The following is a 15,557-nucleotide window of genomic DNA, read 5'->3' as shown; positions in this document are numbered from 1 at the left end:
GGATAATGTAAAGAAGAACAAATTCCAATGGATGTCCCTAAAATTTCCATAAAGAATCTACATTTATATACATTTCATCTATGCAACTTCTACTTTTGTATTCCAAATCAAAACAAATTCAATAATCAGTGAATGTGTAAAAAGAGTGGTAGACACAAGATTCTGATAAGCTATGTTATAAGTAAAACGGCCTATGAATAATGCAGTTTTCTACATTTCTTCGACGTTTTTTATAACCTAGAGGGTATAAATATATAAAAATATCGTCAGAGACCTTTTAAAGTATATACATGACAAATGTAAATGATCAGCATGACGAGTTGAGACATAACTATGTCGTTACGAAATTTTGAATACGTCCATTTCACATCAATAATTTGCTTATTTGTCGGAACCACCGATATTAGATCACTATAGGATATATACGGATTGATGTCTAAGGCAATGGTACAATCTCAAAACAAATTGTTCAGATCGGAACGCTTTAGCATATAGCTGCAATACAAACTGAATGATCGAAATTAAGGTCTTGTTAGGAATCTTTTGTATTTGTGAAGGATATTGTAAATAGATTCAGTGTATCCGATGTTATTGTTTTTTCAACATTTTCTCACTTATAAAAAGTTAAGAGGAACGCGCCACTGTTTTGTGGTCGAAATATACAATATTTATTCGCTGTCTTCAGTTTGTTTCATAAGAAACCAATGTTACTGCCCGTGAGGCAATCCATAACTAATTTTTAGCAACACAAAAGCTAAACGACTACGATCGTTGAATCTATAAATTGTATTTATATTATCAGCTTCTGCATGGTAATATATCAATATTGAGAATCATAAAGTTCGCTATCTTAGGGTTAGTCCAAAAAACCAACAAAGACTTATCTATTGACAGATAAGCCTTTTAACTACTGGTATATAACATTAACATTTCATGAAAGTGGTCACACCAGCCGCTCCTCCTATTTGAAGTTAAGTACACTCTAAGAAATTTCTTTAATATTTTCTTCTCTAAAGAGGAACAGGCACTGGCCAGAATTGTCCAAAGGATAAAGTCTTCTCGAAACAAAATTTATTGGTTGGCCATTGTACACCACTAGGAGATTCTATCGGAGTTTTGAACCTCATCTCAATAGAGAAATAGAAATGCCTCTGGAAACGATAACCAGATCGCTACAAAGTATAACAAATAAATTTGAGTATCGGAAGATTGAAGACATGGAAAAGCACCAGCAAAGTCTGGAAGTCTGTGCTAGTAAAAGTCAGCCCATGAAACCAAAGAAAGAATTATTTATTTATGAAGTACTCAGTACTACTCACTGGTGTATTTCATCCGATCATAAAGATTGCCTATAATTTTTTTATAATTATTTATTATTGTAAGAGGGCATTTTGTAGATTTATTACCCGTCGTTATCAAAAGTGATTAGAAGTAGATGAATGAAACACATAAATATATTGCGGTTCGTAGCTTAGAATTTCAAAAATATTTAATAAAGATCTGTTACACTTATTGCCTTAGAAGGTCATTTTAATAACGCGAATTTCTTGAGCTTCAGCATTTTGGCCACATAGCTAACTGTGTCTTCTAAGATGGTATATTTTCGATGGTCAGTGCTTCTACACCCAATAGACCGCTTGTGTACAAGTCGTCCAAAGGTAAGTCCTTTACCACACTTATGAAATCGTCAACGGCGCAGGCGTACGAGTAGCCGTTCATGAGGTTCTCCTTGTCCCAGCTAACCCAATTGATACGATTACCCACGTCCTTGCAGATCACATAGTCTTTCTTGATCTCCTCCAATGTCACATGCGGATTATTGACACCTATTAAAACAATGCCATTGCGGGACTTACGATCGATGACAACGCGGAAATATAATTTTGGCACTGGGATCAGACCGTTATTGTTCTCGTCAAAGGCCAGGTACAACTCGCGTTGTACGCCATTAACATCTGGGAGCGTAGAAACACCCCAAATTCCGGTATAGCAGTCCAAATCCAACGCTTGATCGCTTGCATACCGACGCACACTGTCCTCCACACGTTCCCAATTGCGGCCGTTGAACATCTGCCACTGTGGTGCCGCATTCACAAAGAAGAATGTCGCCTTTTGGGGTGCGCCAAAAATAAAGTCCACCTTGGCGGCCATGTGACCGCGCGCCAAATACACATCGATGGTGTCATTGAAGAAAGGCGATGCATCCATGCCCAGTATTTTACTGATGGTGTTATTTTGTTGTACCTTCGTGTAGAGATTATCCACATTTTTCCCAGCATAAAAGTCACCGGTAATGAAGCTAGGACGTGTGACGCCATGCTGATAGCCGGCACTAGAGGGATTAAGCTTGTGGTGAACGTAACGAGTTACCTCGTTCACTTCATCGTGGCAAACATCCATGATTTGTAGAAAACCCGAGGTGAGCACGAAACCAACTTCCACGAGATCTGTGCCGCCATTGCAGGGGCGTCCAGTGCGACGTGCCGTGTATGCTGGCCAACTGGTGCAGCTAAAATCGGAGAATGGATGAATCACACCATCGACAAGGAAGTACTGCTTTTGCAGACACTGTGCTGTGACTTTTGTGCGATTGCTAAACGGCGCTATAAAAGACTTATCGCAGTACATATCGATGTAGGCGCCGTTAGATAATTCGACCACACCTGAAGGGCTTGGCACTAACCATTCCAGTTGGTTTTGTGGTGTGAAGATCGGTGCTGGATCATTGAGATCACCATTCACATCGAATGCACAGTCACCGCGCACCACGACGCCTCCACTAGTCTCTGGTGGTGGGGTTGTGCTGCTGAACGGCCCGTCCGTGGTGACGTCGGTTGTTTCATCAGTTACGACGGTAGTTTCATCAGTTCCGTTTATATATGGTGGTGTGGGGTATGTATCATCCGTGGATAATGTTGGATGTGGTGTGCTGGGTCCATCATTGTCAGTATTTGGAAGTAAGCTTTTCACTGCGGTCTCTTTTGAATGCAGTATGCCTGCCTCCACAACTGCTAATAAGCAAGCTAGCACTAGCGCGAGCTTGACTGCTTTTCCACCCGAATACATTTCGACCGTTTGCGTTAAACTGTTAAAACCTTGAGAGGTATTTGGTATTTAAATAAATGTAGACCATCAAAGTTTGGCACGGAAATCTAATCAAATTTAGACCAATGTGCCTTCGTAATGGTTGATAACCCATAATCCACCGCAACTGATAAGTTAAGGCATTTCTGGCATATTTGTAGAATTTTCGGTTACAAATTATTTGTTACTTCGCTGAGATTTTATTACCATCGATTAGTGGTATACGATTTATTTTCACTTCATAATATAGTAATTGAGTTACTGGAAGTTTATGTTTTGACTGGCAGCGCAATAAATAATTAGAAATATATTTTATTACCTTTCTACAATGAGTCTCACTAAGAGAATTGTGAAAACTTAAAATATATTAGGGTTACTATGCTCGAATTCAGATTGGGAACTCCGCTTCCGGGGTTACCGTACTTTTTATGACACGAAAAGAAGTTCTTATATGGATGTTTTTGATATACTGAGTACAAGCAAGTATTGTATTACATTCTTTCGATTGTTGTAATGCAATGAAGATGAACTATTGTTAGGTGACCGCAAATGAGTAGGATGTTGAACTACCCTAAAATTGATACACTGATAATGATACATAACGGATTAGATTTACATCAGGTAAAAATGTTTACGAACCTCGAACTAATGTATATAAGAAGAAGGACCGTGTTTTAGAAAGGAAGAAGGGTTTTAGGATCGTCAAATTCAATGAAATAGAGTGAAGAACTGTTTGATTTTTCTTTATTAACAAAGCATTCGATCTTGTCGCTCAAATAAAGAAAGCTAATCTTTCACGGCAATGGTCATCCGACAAACACTGTTAACACTTGGACAACAGAGGCGGCCTTATCTGTGCTTGTAGTCAAAGGCTTTCTGATATTTTTATGTGTTTCATCTACCGATAGCCTCTGGTTGTGCTTAAAATAATTTTTATATTTTCCCATTATTTTATTTGCTACGAATGATTTATTGAGGGGCCGGCAGTCGAGTTTTTGGCTGTGCACGTGCTCACCTCTAATTAAATTACAGATAAAAGGAAACGGTACCTGAGCCATGTACGGTAGTAAAAACATATACATACGTATAAAGGTATAAAATAAACATGTGTTTTGAAAATATCAACCTTGATAAAAAAGAATTTAATAGAAGACACAGCACAGTGGCATAGAGTGAGGCTAGTACTTTCGACTTCGTAACGGAGAATTGTGAATAAGCGAGAGATTATGTTCTTTAGGCGTATAATGGAAGTGGGTGGATTGATGACCTGAGATTTTACATCACTTATTATATTTCACATGCTGTTGTTGGTGCAGCTTGATTACCCAAATTTAAAGACAACAAGTAAGGAAGGGCTAAGCCGAACGTTTTATACACTTGCAAGAATCAAAGCTAGGGACCCAAAAAGGCTTTATTTTGCATTAAAAAAATACTGTTTCAATTGTTTGAAAATTTTATATAAATACATATATCTCCTACATACATATTTTAAGAAAACCTGGTAAAGTTCTTTAAAACAAAAATTTTAATATTTTTCGATTTACCGATGGCGCTAAACAAAATGGTCCTTCATTGCAGCTTACTAAAGAAACAATCATATAGAGAAAAGTCAGCCTGTTTAAAATTCTGATATTAGTTATATGTATGGGGGCTAGGTCAAGTATCCGCTCCAATTTGTCTATTTCAGACACAAAGATTCATTATTATGAGCAAAATACGCACTCTCATTCAACCCATTTTTGCCATGAAAACAAACTATTGATAGAAAAGGATTATCCCTGAAAATTAATTATGATCTCACACATTGAGCGATATTTTCGATCAAAAGTCAACTATAGGCACCGGAATCTAAATATTTGGTATTTAGAGGCTTAAACAGTTTTTATTGAATTTCAATAATTTTTGGTCATAAGGTGGCACAAGCTGAACGAATGGAGTGGAATTTAAAATTGCGCTATATGAGAAGTGGGCGTGATTGTTGTCCGATTTCGCTCATTTTCACAATGTCGCATAAAAATATAAAAATAATACCACATACGTGGGCTGCTATATATATTTCTGGCATAATAATGAAAATAGGCATATTTATCAACGAAAATGTTTTTTTTTTCGTTAGATTTGGCTCGTCTTGGAAAACCCACACGGTCGATTGCTGTTTTGTTTCGGGCTCATACGCATAGAACCATGAATCGTCACCTGTGGCGATCTTATAAACGTCTTTTGAAGCACCGCGATCGTATTTTTTCAGCAATTCTTTACACCAATTCACACGAGCCTTTTTTTGAGCGATTGTCAAATTGTGCGGGATCCAACGAGAACAAACCTCTTTACGGCCAGGTGTTCATGCAATATCGAATGTATGCTGGTGGGAGAAATGCGTAGGCATGCCTCTATCTGAAGGTATGTTACATGACGGTCTTGCGTTATCAGTTCACGTACGGCATCGATGTTTTCTGGCACAACGGCTGTTTTTGGACGACCTTCACGGAATTCGTCTTTGAGCGATCGTCGGCCACGATTGAATTCGTTGTACCAGTTTTTCACAGTGCTATAGGATGGTGCTTCATAGCCATACAAAGATTTTAGTTCATCGATGCACTTTTGTCGTGATAATCCACGTCGAAAGTTGTGAAAAATGATCGCACGAAAATGTTCACGAGTTAATTCCATTTTTTGGCCGAGATGAATTTTTTAATTCCCTGTAAATAAAACAATTCACGATTAAATGACAAAACGTTCTGAGTGATGTTATGCTAAAAAATGTCAAACTTTCCAATGGAAATGTCAGATTGCACCTGGCAACACTTAGTGTTGCCTTGTCCAGAAATATATATAGCAGCCTATGTACCAATTTTGTTGATATCGCTTGGTTGGGTCCCGAGATATGAGATTACACTAAAAAGGGACGCCAGTAGTCAGACTTCGTCCACTTTCCCACTGTAACATAAAGATTTCAGAAGATTTTCACGTACCAAATTTGGTTGAAAATTGTAGACCCGCTCTACTCTCTCTCTTAGATATGTGATTTTCTAAAAGTGAGCGGTGCCATGCCCGTCCTCCGAATTTTACCCCAGCTGTATTAAAGGCCTGTCATACCATCTCGCTTTTAGTAGTTTTTAACGGACAGAGGGACATAGCTAAATCCACTCAGATCATCACGCTAATCATTTATATATATGGATAAACGTTTTGGAGTCCCCAGTATTTCCTTTTGTTCAGGATGTAAATTGTACCCTATAGTATGTTGCGCCAGTCAGCTTATTGCTGTCTTACAAATTGGCCTCCCTCCATTTTCTCTTTTTTCACAAATTTTTTGCATTCATTTCACCGTTGCTGCCACTTGTGGCGTGCAGAGAATGCATACTTTTAGGTGTCTGAGCTTTCATGTTGTTTATTTTTTGTACACAAACAGACGTCGCTTTTCTAGTTTTTGCAGTGGCTTATGTTGTGTATTGTTAGCTTACAAATGTCTTTCGAAAGACAGCTTGATAAACTGCCACCAGACGAAACCTCATTCGCTGTCCGCTTTATAATAGCGCAAAAAATGCCATGCTTCTCCTCTTCTTGTTGGCTTAGCACTTACAAACGAAGCAACGACCCCCGCCAACCTTCGCCTCTTTCATACCTCCACCACCTATTTAAATCCGTTGGACTGCTCTTCATTTCGCTTCGTTTTTCTCGGCTGATATATTGGTCAGCTAAAGAGTAGCATATTTTTTGGCGGACACAATCGACTTTTTTTCCGAGGAAATTTCGAGCTAATTTTTGAATGAACATATCTATGTATGTGGCATTTTAGAATTTCATATATGTGTACATACATGTATGTTAAGCTAATTTGTGGGGAATTTGCTTTGAACTAAGGAAAATTAAGTCTTTAATCTCACAACGTACCTAGCCTTGTTTATGGTGTAAAATAATTCCACTTGAACTGTTTGAGACGGTCGTCCGTTGTGATATCCTGAACTCTCATCATGAGGCGGATAATATCAATTTCAGTCAATTCACCGGGTTCTTAAATATTTTGACAACCGAGATGCTGTAATCTTAGTCTAACCTTAGATGGACTGTGGAGGAAAAAGTGACAGTTCATCTTCCTCATTGCAACTTTGATTAGTTGTGTCCTCCAAAGTCTTTCGTCTCCGTTGCGGCGATGTGAGTCTTGCTACGAGCTAGCAGTTCAATCGACCTTTTATGTTAAACTCTGGACAGGAAGGCCTCTGCAACCAATACTTTCCCCCGGCTATGTTCACGAGTGCTAAATGTAAGATGACATTAATGAGAGCCGCTCGTTGAGCAGTTTCTAACTGTTTAGCGAGTGTGACTTTACTAAGCGCCCTATGCCAGACAAATTTCCCATAGAACAATATTGGTTTTCATTAAATCAAAGCACAACTTTTGTTTAGAGACCCCACCGCTTCTCAATAGCTAATTTGCAACAATACATGGCAACCGAAGACCTCCTCGTCCTCTCCTCAATATTGGGCGTCCATGATAGCTTTCTATTATGAACGAGGATTAAATACTTGCCTTTTCGACAGGGTCAAGAGCCCCAATGAGGGAAGACGTGCATCAGGGATATTATACCTTCTACGAATTTAGCGAACTTATTTCGCTTCTTTCCGCCCAGCTAAATATTACATTGCGGTAAGTTGGTGTTAATTTAAACGGTATCCAGGAATTTCCTTTTAACCATGAGACCAGCATCATCTGCAGCACCCGACAGCCTCGTCCCTAGAGCCCTTTTAATAGGTAATTTAAAACTGAGATTCAGATTAAAGACTATTAGACTTAAAACCTCTTCGCTAGGTACCTCTATTGACCTCTCCACGGTTCGATTCCGGTCGCACATTGTGAAATGCTCCCTCAATGTAACGACACCCACTTTTTATTAATAATTGTCGCCAAAGATGTCCGGCCAAACTTGCTTCACCCCTCAACCAAAAGCTACATTAAGTTTAAGTCGTATCGCTATCTTTCATGCAAATAATATATAAATTTTGCGGATTTTTGAGAAATTTTAATACAAATATCTTTACATATTTATTTACGACCGACTTATGCAAAAAAACTGAGATAGTTCTAACGCAGAAGAAGTCATTATAACCATTTTAGTTTTCACCCATCATCATTTTCTGTATCTCACTTTGGAGCATAGGGCTTTACTGACCGCTGTGCTTCAGCCCAACTAAATTGTTGGCGTTTTACTGTATTTTATATGTTAACTGACATATTAACCTTGTTTCAGATTAAATACGGCAGAAGAACTTGCGAATTGAAGTATTGGATGTCGTATCGTGTGTATAAAGGAACTCAGTCAGTCCACTCACTTAACATTTCGATCCATAGCCACACAAATATAAAAATAACAAAAATAACTTTCAATACATAGTTAACAGTTCAAAGAATGTGCGTACAAGGGAGAATACGCATTATACTTGCCTCTTTTTTGAGCCTTTTTGTTAACCGACCTAACCTAAATTCTGAAATTAGATCAACAAAATATAAAACGGTGGCCTTAATTATTCCGTGTCGGAACTGTGTTACGTTCTTAGAATCTTAAAACCGCTCCCTGTTAAGGCAACAGCTGACGTAGTAATTGATTGAATGAGCTCTAGAGCTTTGTTGGGATTAGTTGGTTTCATCGCGCTGGAATTGCTTTGGAAATTGAATACCATAAATGAATAGAGACGCTCGGGGCACCATCTCCTCATTTATACTGTCGCAGCTTATTAATATCGCTTGAACAGTATGAATAAGAAAACAAAGTAAACAATTTGCACCGAACGTGAACTTCCTATTAAAATCAGTAAAACATAGGAACCCAATTAAATTGCTCTATAATTAGATATTTTAATTGCTTAATTATAAATGAATTCAAAACATATTTGGCAGGCAATTCAATTTCGCTCGTTCTTAATAAAAATTAATTAACTGGCAAGTTTTCAAATTTTCAAATTTCCAATCACCACATTTACCGGAAAAACATTCGCCCGTACCGTTAGATTGTAAGTTCGCGCGTTTGTGTGGCTTTTGAGCGCTAATTGAATCATCTACTCGTTGTGCGGCCTTGCCACAGACGCAGAAGCAATGATTGATGATAATGTGCTAATTACAAATATAATATATTCTCCTAGGATGGGGTGCCACGAATCACAACAATAACAATAAGAAAGCACAATAATAAATATAATCAAGTGCGGCAAGAAGCGGAGTATGAAGTATTCCATGAAATTCTTGCAACAATGCTGCTTTGTTGAGGAGTACAATGTACGATTCATGCAACTAAGTCATCAGCACTTGGAAATTTATTCATTTACTTCGAGTGCTCGAGAAAATCGGTTCTGCCAGCAGCAAAAACCGAAATTAAATTATCACAACTAATAAGCGGCGAGTAATTTAAAATGCTTCCCTGCTTTGCATACGGAACACCAACATACAAGCAAACGCCCACGACAACACTACACCCTGTGGCAACTCTAGAATGCGCCAAAGCTAATTACGCACGCACACAATGCATAAATATATTAACGGTTCTTTCTTGGTTTTCGGTAAAATTTAATTCTGTTTTTGTCTGCTGCTTCATGGAGAAATCTCGCTTCGGGTTACAGCAAAAGTTGTCTGTCAGCCACAGACTATTTCACTACTTGACTAGTCGACTGTGACAGCCGTTCCTTCCTATTCGATTCCGCCGTCTAAAAAGGAATTGGTTTTGCTTTCTTCTTTCGATCCGCTTGAGTGGATGTGTGGAATGCGTTAGAAATTTTGGCGCGTAAATTAAAATTGTGGAAAATAGCGAGGAGAAATTTATGGCATCTAATCCCCGATGTGTGCTTAGTTTTAGCGCTATTTTAACTGCAAATTATTACACCAACACTTAAGTGAATTCATTTAAGCAGCCGAATAACGAACAACACGTATATTGTAGAAATCCAGTAGGAAATGTATGTCGGTGTGTAGCTTTCGTAGATTTCGAGACAGACCTTGTTGATTTAACATCAAGATAGGCAAAATTATCTACGAAGTCGCTAGTGCGACGACTGTTTGCTTGATGACAGCCGATATTTCGTCTTTCCGTCTTGTCCTCGTTTACTACCAGACCCATCGTGACGGAGATTTCGGTACTGCTCAACGTCGGTTTACACAGCCGTATTAGTTTTCCGTGGATACCAAATTCAGACATTGCGCCATAAAGCAGCTCCGTTTTGTCAAATTGTGGGGTCTCCTTTTTTGTAGATTGAGCAGAGCACACTAAAATTTCAATCGTTGGGCATGATTTCGTGCGACCATATTTTACAAAGAGCCTGATGCATGCTCCTTATCAGTTCTTCGTCGCCATGTTTGACAAGCTCGGCCGACAATCCATCGACTACCGCCGCTTTGTTGTTCTTCAGGTGAAAAATCGCTATTTGAACTTCTTCATGATCAGCCGATGGAACGTCTGCTCCATCGTTATCGATTGGGCAATCGGGTTCGTCTTCTCCTGGCGTTATGTTTTCACTGCCATTCAGGCATCTGTCACTAAATTAAATCTGGGAGTTCTAAAATAATATGCTTGAAGATTTCTTTTAGTCGCTGCAGCTTCTCGTATAATTTTTTTACCTATCTTCGTTGCAAAAATACTGGAAACGTGTTTACCGTCTATCACAACATGATCGATCTGGTTGGTGACTTTTCGATCTGTTTCATCATGGTGGCTGAATTTACCGACCGTTATGATAAAGAAATCTTCTCTTTTGACATCTGTCTGTAGCTATACCACAAAGACACTGTAAGTAAATGACATAAGGGCCTACTCGTCTCAGTCCACTTCGCACTTCTAGGACGGCGGTGATGTCAGACTTTGTTTTTCCTAGGACATTGAAAAGCTGGGCAGCAGCATGCGGAATCATAGTTCATATTGCGTTTGTTGTGGTCTTCATCAAAAGGTTGTTGCTTACTGTTCATTGGGAGCGAATTTACCGGGCAGTTTGGCTTGTCACTTTAGCTCGCCTTCAAACGGTTGTTTTTGGCTACCCAGAGGCACTTGGTTTAAGATCAGAAATCGTATGCAGCTGGAGCCATAAAATTGTCCCTGACCAATTCCTTACTAGTTTTCTAGCTAACATAGGCTGTTGGCAAAGAAGAAGAGGACAGTACGAATTTTTCAATATTTTAAATGCTAAATTTTAAATTTATGTTTTTTTTTAATTATAGGAAACCCTTATCCGAATGTTACCCATTTATATTATTTTCCAAAGTAGTAATTTTTTATCTCATATTTCTTCATTTCGATCTAAGTTTGTTGCAATCATTTTATTTATACCCTGAACGGGTGTTATTAAGTTTGTCACTAAGTTTGTAGCACCCAGAAGTAAACAGATTTTCATTTCTAACTAGGATATATGTTATATATTCTCCTATTTAATGTTTTTAGGGAATCGCATACGGAAAGGATGGAAAGGACCTGAATGGTTCAAATTCTCGGGAAATTGCTGAAAAAATTAGCTTATTATAAGACTCTTTATATCGTAAGTTTCGTTCCAAAAAATTTTTGATCTCCTTTCATCTTTCAGAGATTTCGCGCGGGCTCTTGGCTGCACTCGAAAAATAAGTCCGCATGAATGTGTGTGTGTCACTGAGTTTGCGAGCGATTTTATATTTTGGGTAAACGAATGGCACGCGTTAATTGCTTAAGTATTCATGCAATGTTTTCAACACTTTCATTAAGAGTGTCTACAATCGCTTCACAAGTTGTTACTGCTTCATCCAAGCATAGAAGGGGATAATAAATACCGTAGGAAATCTTAAGAAGTTCTCCTAGAAGCGCAAATGATAGCGAATTTCAAAAGCGCTGGAAATGAGATAAGAAGTTTTCCTCCACCCTTCCGGGTTCGGGAAGTGATGGGACGGGCGGGGCGACAACGCCAAAAGTCGCAACACGAAGTTTAATGCGAACTTTTGATTGTGTGCGTGTGCCGAGCTATTCTGAACTAATGAAAAGAAAAGAAAGTCTGAGCTTTTGGGTTTCAATGTGTACGTGACACATACATACATACTCACATATAACACATGTATATATGTATGTATACGTTTTTAAGTAGATGCTGTAAGTTATATGAAGACTTTTCGCACGATATAACTGTTGCCTTCTTGCGCGCTAACAATCGTGTTTTTAGTTTGCTGCAATGTCGAGCGTAAGTGCGGCAATTATCCTAGATTCGCGTTGATTTGTTGTTACGTTCACGTTGTGAAAGTGAATCAAGTAGTTATCTTAGGCCAAAAATGCGTTACAAACTTATATATATACTCATTGCATGGAATTGGAGTCAAATGAGTGTTCATGTTGACTTAGGAGACGTTAAGTTTTAATCTGATTAAAGCTAAGAAATAAAAACAAAGAACAAATAATAAATATTGAAAATAAATTATAGCATTATGAAGAAATCTTTCTGAGCCATTTGAACTCAGAAGTGACCTTAAATTATGGCAACCGTACAAAACTATAGAGTGACTCACCTTCACCTCTTTTCGACAATAGATCAAAATACTAATCACGGCGAAAATACGGCTCCGTTGGATTCGGATAACACTTTCTCTGGCAATTTGAATCACTAAATTCGGGTGCTTTGGTGGCTGGTGATTTTGACGAGTTTGTAATGAACAAAATTCGAGTCTGAACAACGAATATGCTAGGCTTGGTTAACATAACTGAACAAATATTTTCAATGAAATGGTCACTCCTTGGGCATATGCGGTGTGGAATTATTCTAATCTAGAATTGTACTGAGCTTAGGTTATCAATATATGCCTAGGATCCATGACTACAACAGTGCAGGATATGACTATTCAATACGATACCAAAGTCGCCCTACCAGCTTTGAGTTCACTAATTGTTCGCTTGAAATTAGTTACCTCTATCAATGGCTACTTTCAGAGTCAGGGCAGACAATTTTGGGACTTAGACATTTCAGTTTGATTAGTTCAGTTTGATTGAACTGTAGAATGGGATCTGGCAAGAGCACCGCTGTCTTCTCAGTGTTTGTCTTGACGTGAGCTTAACAAGTGTTGGACAGCTGATAGTCGTAAGTTGCTTCTACTTTGTGAAGCATAAGAGGTAAAGTTAGCTCTTCGCCTTCCATTAAGTTCATCTTTAGATTTTATTTCAAGGAGTTGCTTGCTATAAAACTTGATTCTATGCTGTCTTGCCCTTGCGACGTCAAGACTAGAGCGCTTTTGATTTCACACGTTCAGATATCCAAGTGAAAGTAAACTGATTTGTGATGGCTTCAGATCTCGGTTTTAAAGACTTAATATTAATATTAATTTTGAAGTTTAACTTATTTTACAAAGTAGGGTCCTCAACAGTGCAAGTGTCTTTTCCTACTCGTATCTTGGGGATCAGCCATAGTACATAATCTGCCTTTCTGAATTTCCTAATATTTTCTTGGCAGCTGGAAAGAGTTCAAAAGGTTCGTGTTTTTGCTAAATTGTAAAAGGTTTTATTTATTACAAACCAAACTGTTGTTACTATATTGTCATTTATTCAGAGTAGCTTGCGCTAAGTTACGCTCGAACTGTGATTGCTTTAATAACCCACAAAGCAGAAATTGCTGGCTAACCTCACTGAATTGATAATTTGAGTGAAGGCATTCCGTTAGTTAGTTATAAATGGTAATTTGAAATGCAGAAAAAGTAGCCTGTTGCATTTGAGCGCACAACAAACGCGATTACAAGCAACTGACCTTCAGCAACACGCTTTCATAACAAACAGCTTTGCAAATAACGGCGAACAGTTCTACAATGAAACCGCTTGCTTTTCTCTTTTTTGCTCTTAAGAAATCACCGCGCATGCGTGGAATTTCAAATCGTTTAAGAGCACTTTTAGACCAGTTCGCTAAGAATGTCGCTCTTTACTTTGTTCCTTTTGGCGATTACGTCGCGTGTTGCATATGCGAATGCTTGTGCAACCGATGGTTTTACATAATTGCGTGCGGTAAAGGTAAGTTGAAACAAATATGCGCCACTGGGGAAGGCAACACAAGCAACACATTGCAGGAAGACAAAGGATGCATTTCTATTGTTAATTTTTATTTAGCGCCGTGGGATGCAGCTGAGTAACAATAGGGTATACTAGTAATCGAGATGATGCAAATATAACGGTTGAACATATGTGGTTTCTTTGTGTGATATTTTGTGAGTGAGAGGCGTTGAATTACGTTAGGTGTGTAGTTTTGTATATAACAGGCTTCGATGAAGACTTCTCATTAATTGCGCCCGATTTTCAGGAGGGAATTTTTCCGTTAAGCTAAAGCAAAGTAAAAAATGCATAATGGTTAACTTGTGTATACATAATGTCGTCCGTCAATAAAAACTTCTGGTTTTCTAATTCTTCTATCTTTGAAGGTATTTTATTCACCTTTATAAATGTTGCCTCAACCAAATGGTAGTACGTAAGACAATGATGTTTTATTTCCTATTTCGTGACATTGCCTCAAAGCTTTCAAGCCCGTACACAATTTCTTCAATATTTGTTTCAGCAACTCCTTCACTTGACGTGTTGTCTGGCAACCAAGCAAAAGGGAAAGAGCAGCAAGAAAAACTTTGACTGCTTCATTTAAGGGACTATTAAATTACTACAATACTGCTAACTCATATTCGAATACAGTTGGCCTTTTCGATTATATGCCCAAAATTTATTTAGCGAAATCAATAGAAAGAAATGAAGAATTTACTCTTTCTTATTTTTTTATGTCTAATTTAAATTTAACCATTAAATTAAGACTAATTTAGAAAATTATACTGCAATACAGAATAAGGAAGATTTTTCAGCATCAAACAAAGTAATGAACAAGAAAGGAAGGCCTACTGGCGCTCTGTTGTAAACTCGGCTATAATCGTGAAAGCGATGTCTACGTCTATAAAAAAAAAAAGGAAAATCATTATACGTATGTAGTATATGGGAGTTGGGGGCAGTATCGACCCGATTTTATCTATTTTGCCAATGATACATACCACTAACCTGTCATATACTAATAAAATGTTGTCTCAGATTCATTAAAGTTCCTCACATACCAATCATATGAAGTAAAGTCATCCGTATGTTCGAAAATCTTTGTACTAGGTATAGGAGAGCTAAAGACGTGTTTGACTCAATTCAACAAAGATACATTGCTCTCTATAAAGCATTACAATTTCCTACGCTCTTGTGGTTAATAGAGCCAAATCTAACTCATTTGAGAGAAGACTAACGAGGTTGAATACTACATATCTGCAGAATATTCGATGTAAATTTTTTTATGCTGAGGTTTCGATTCAGTTATAAAGTTAAAATTTAACTCAATACCTTTTCCTTTTTTGTCAGAATAATATTGATTAAAATACTCAGTTTTTTTGGGAAACAAATACTGATTAGAAATTTTACATACACAAGGTTTTCCAAAAATAGTTATAAGATTTCTTAAAAAAACACACTAAGGAAATTTAAATGTGTT

General features: G+C 37.9%; 1 protein-coding gene across 1 annotated transcript; it reads right to left on the bottom strand.

The window, feature by feature from the left end:
• Positions 1-1,453: 1,453 nt before the first annotated feature.
• On the bottom strand, positions 1,454-3,099 carry LOC105223460 (uncharacterized). Its single transcript, XM_011201198.2, has one exon. The coding sequence runs from the start codon at positions 3,064-3,066 to the stop codon at positions 1,588-1,590; it is 1,479 nt and encodes a 492-aa protein (XP_011199500.2). The 5' UTR covers positions 3,067-3,099; the 3' UTR covers positions 1,454-1,587.
• Positions 3,100-15,557: the final 12,458 nt, after the last annotated feature.

Source organism: Bactrocera dorsalis, chromosome 5 (assembly GCF_023373825.1).
Source record: "Bactrocera dorsalis isolate Fly_Bdor chromosome 5, ASM2337382v1, whole genome shotgun sequence".
Classification (NCBI taxonomy): domain Eukaryota; kingdom Metazoa; phylum Arthropoda; class Insecta; order Diptera; family Tephritidae; genus Bactrocera; species Bactrocera dorsalis.
The sequence above is the reverse complement of the archived record's forward strand: the minus strand, read 5'-3'. Positions and strand labels throughout refer to the sequence as shown.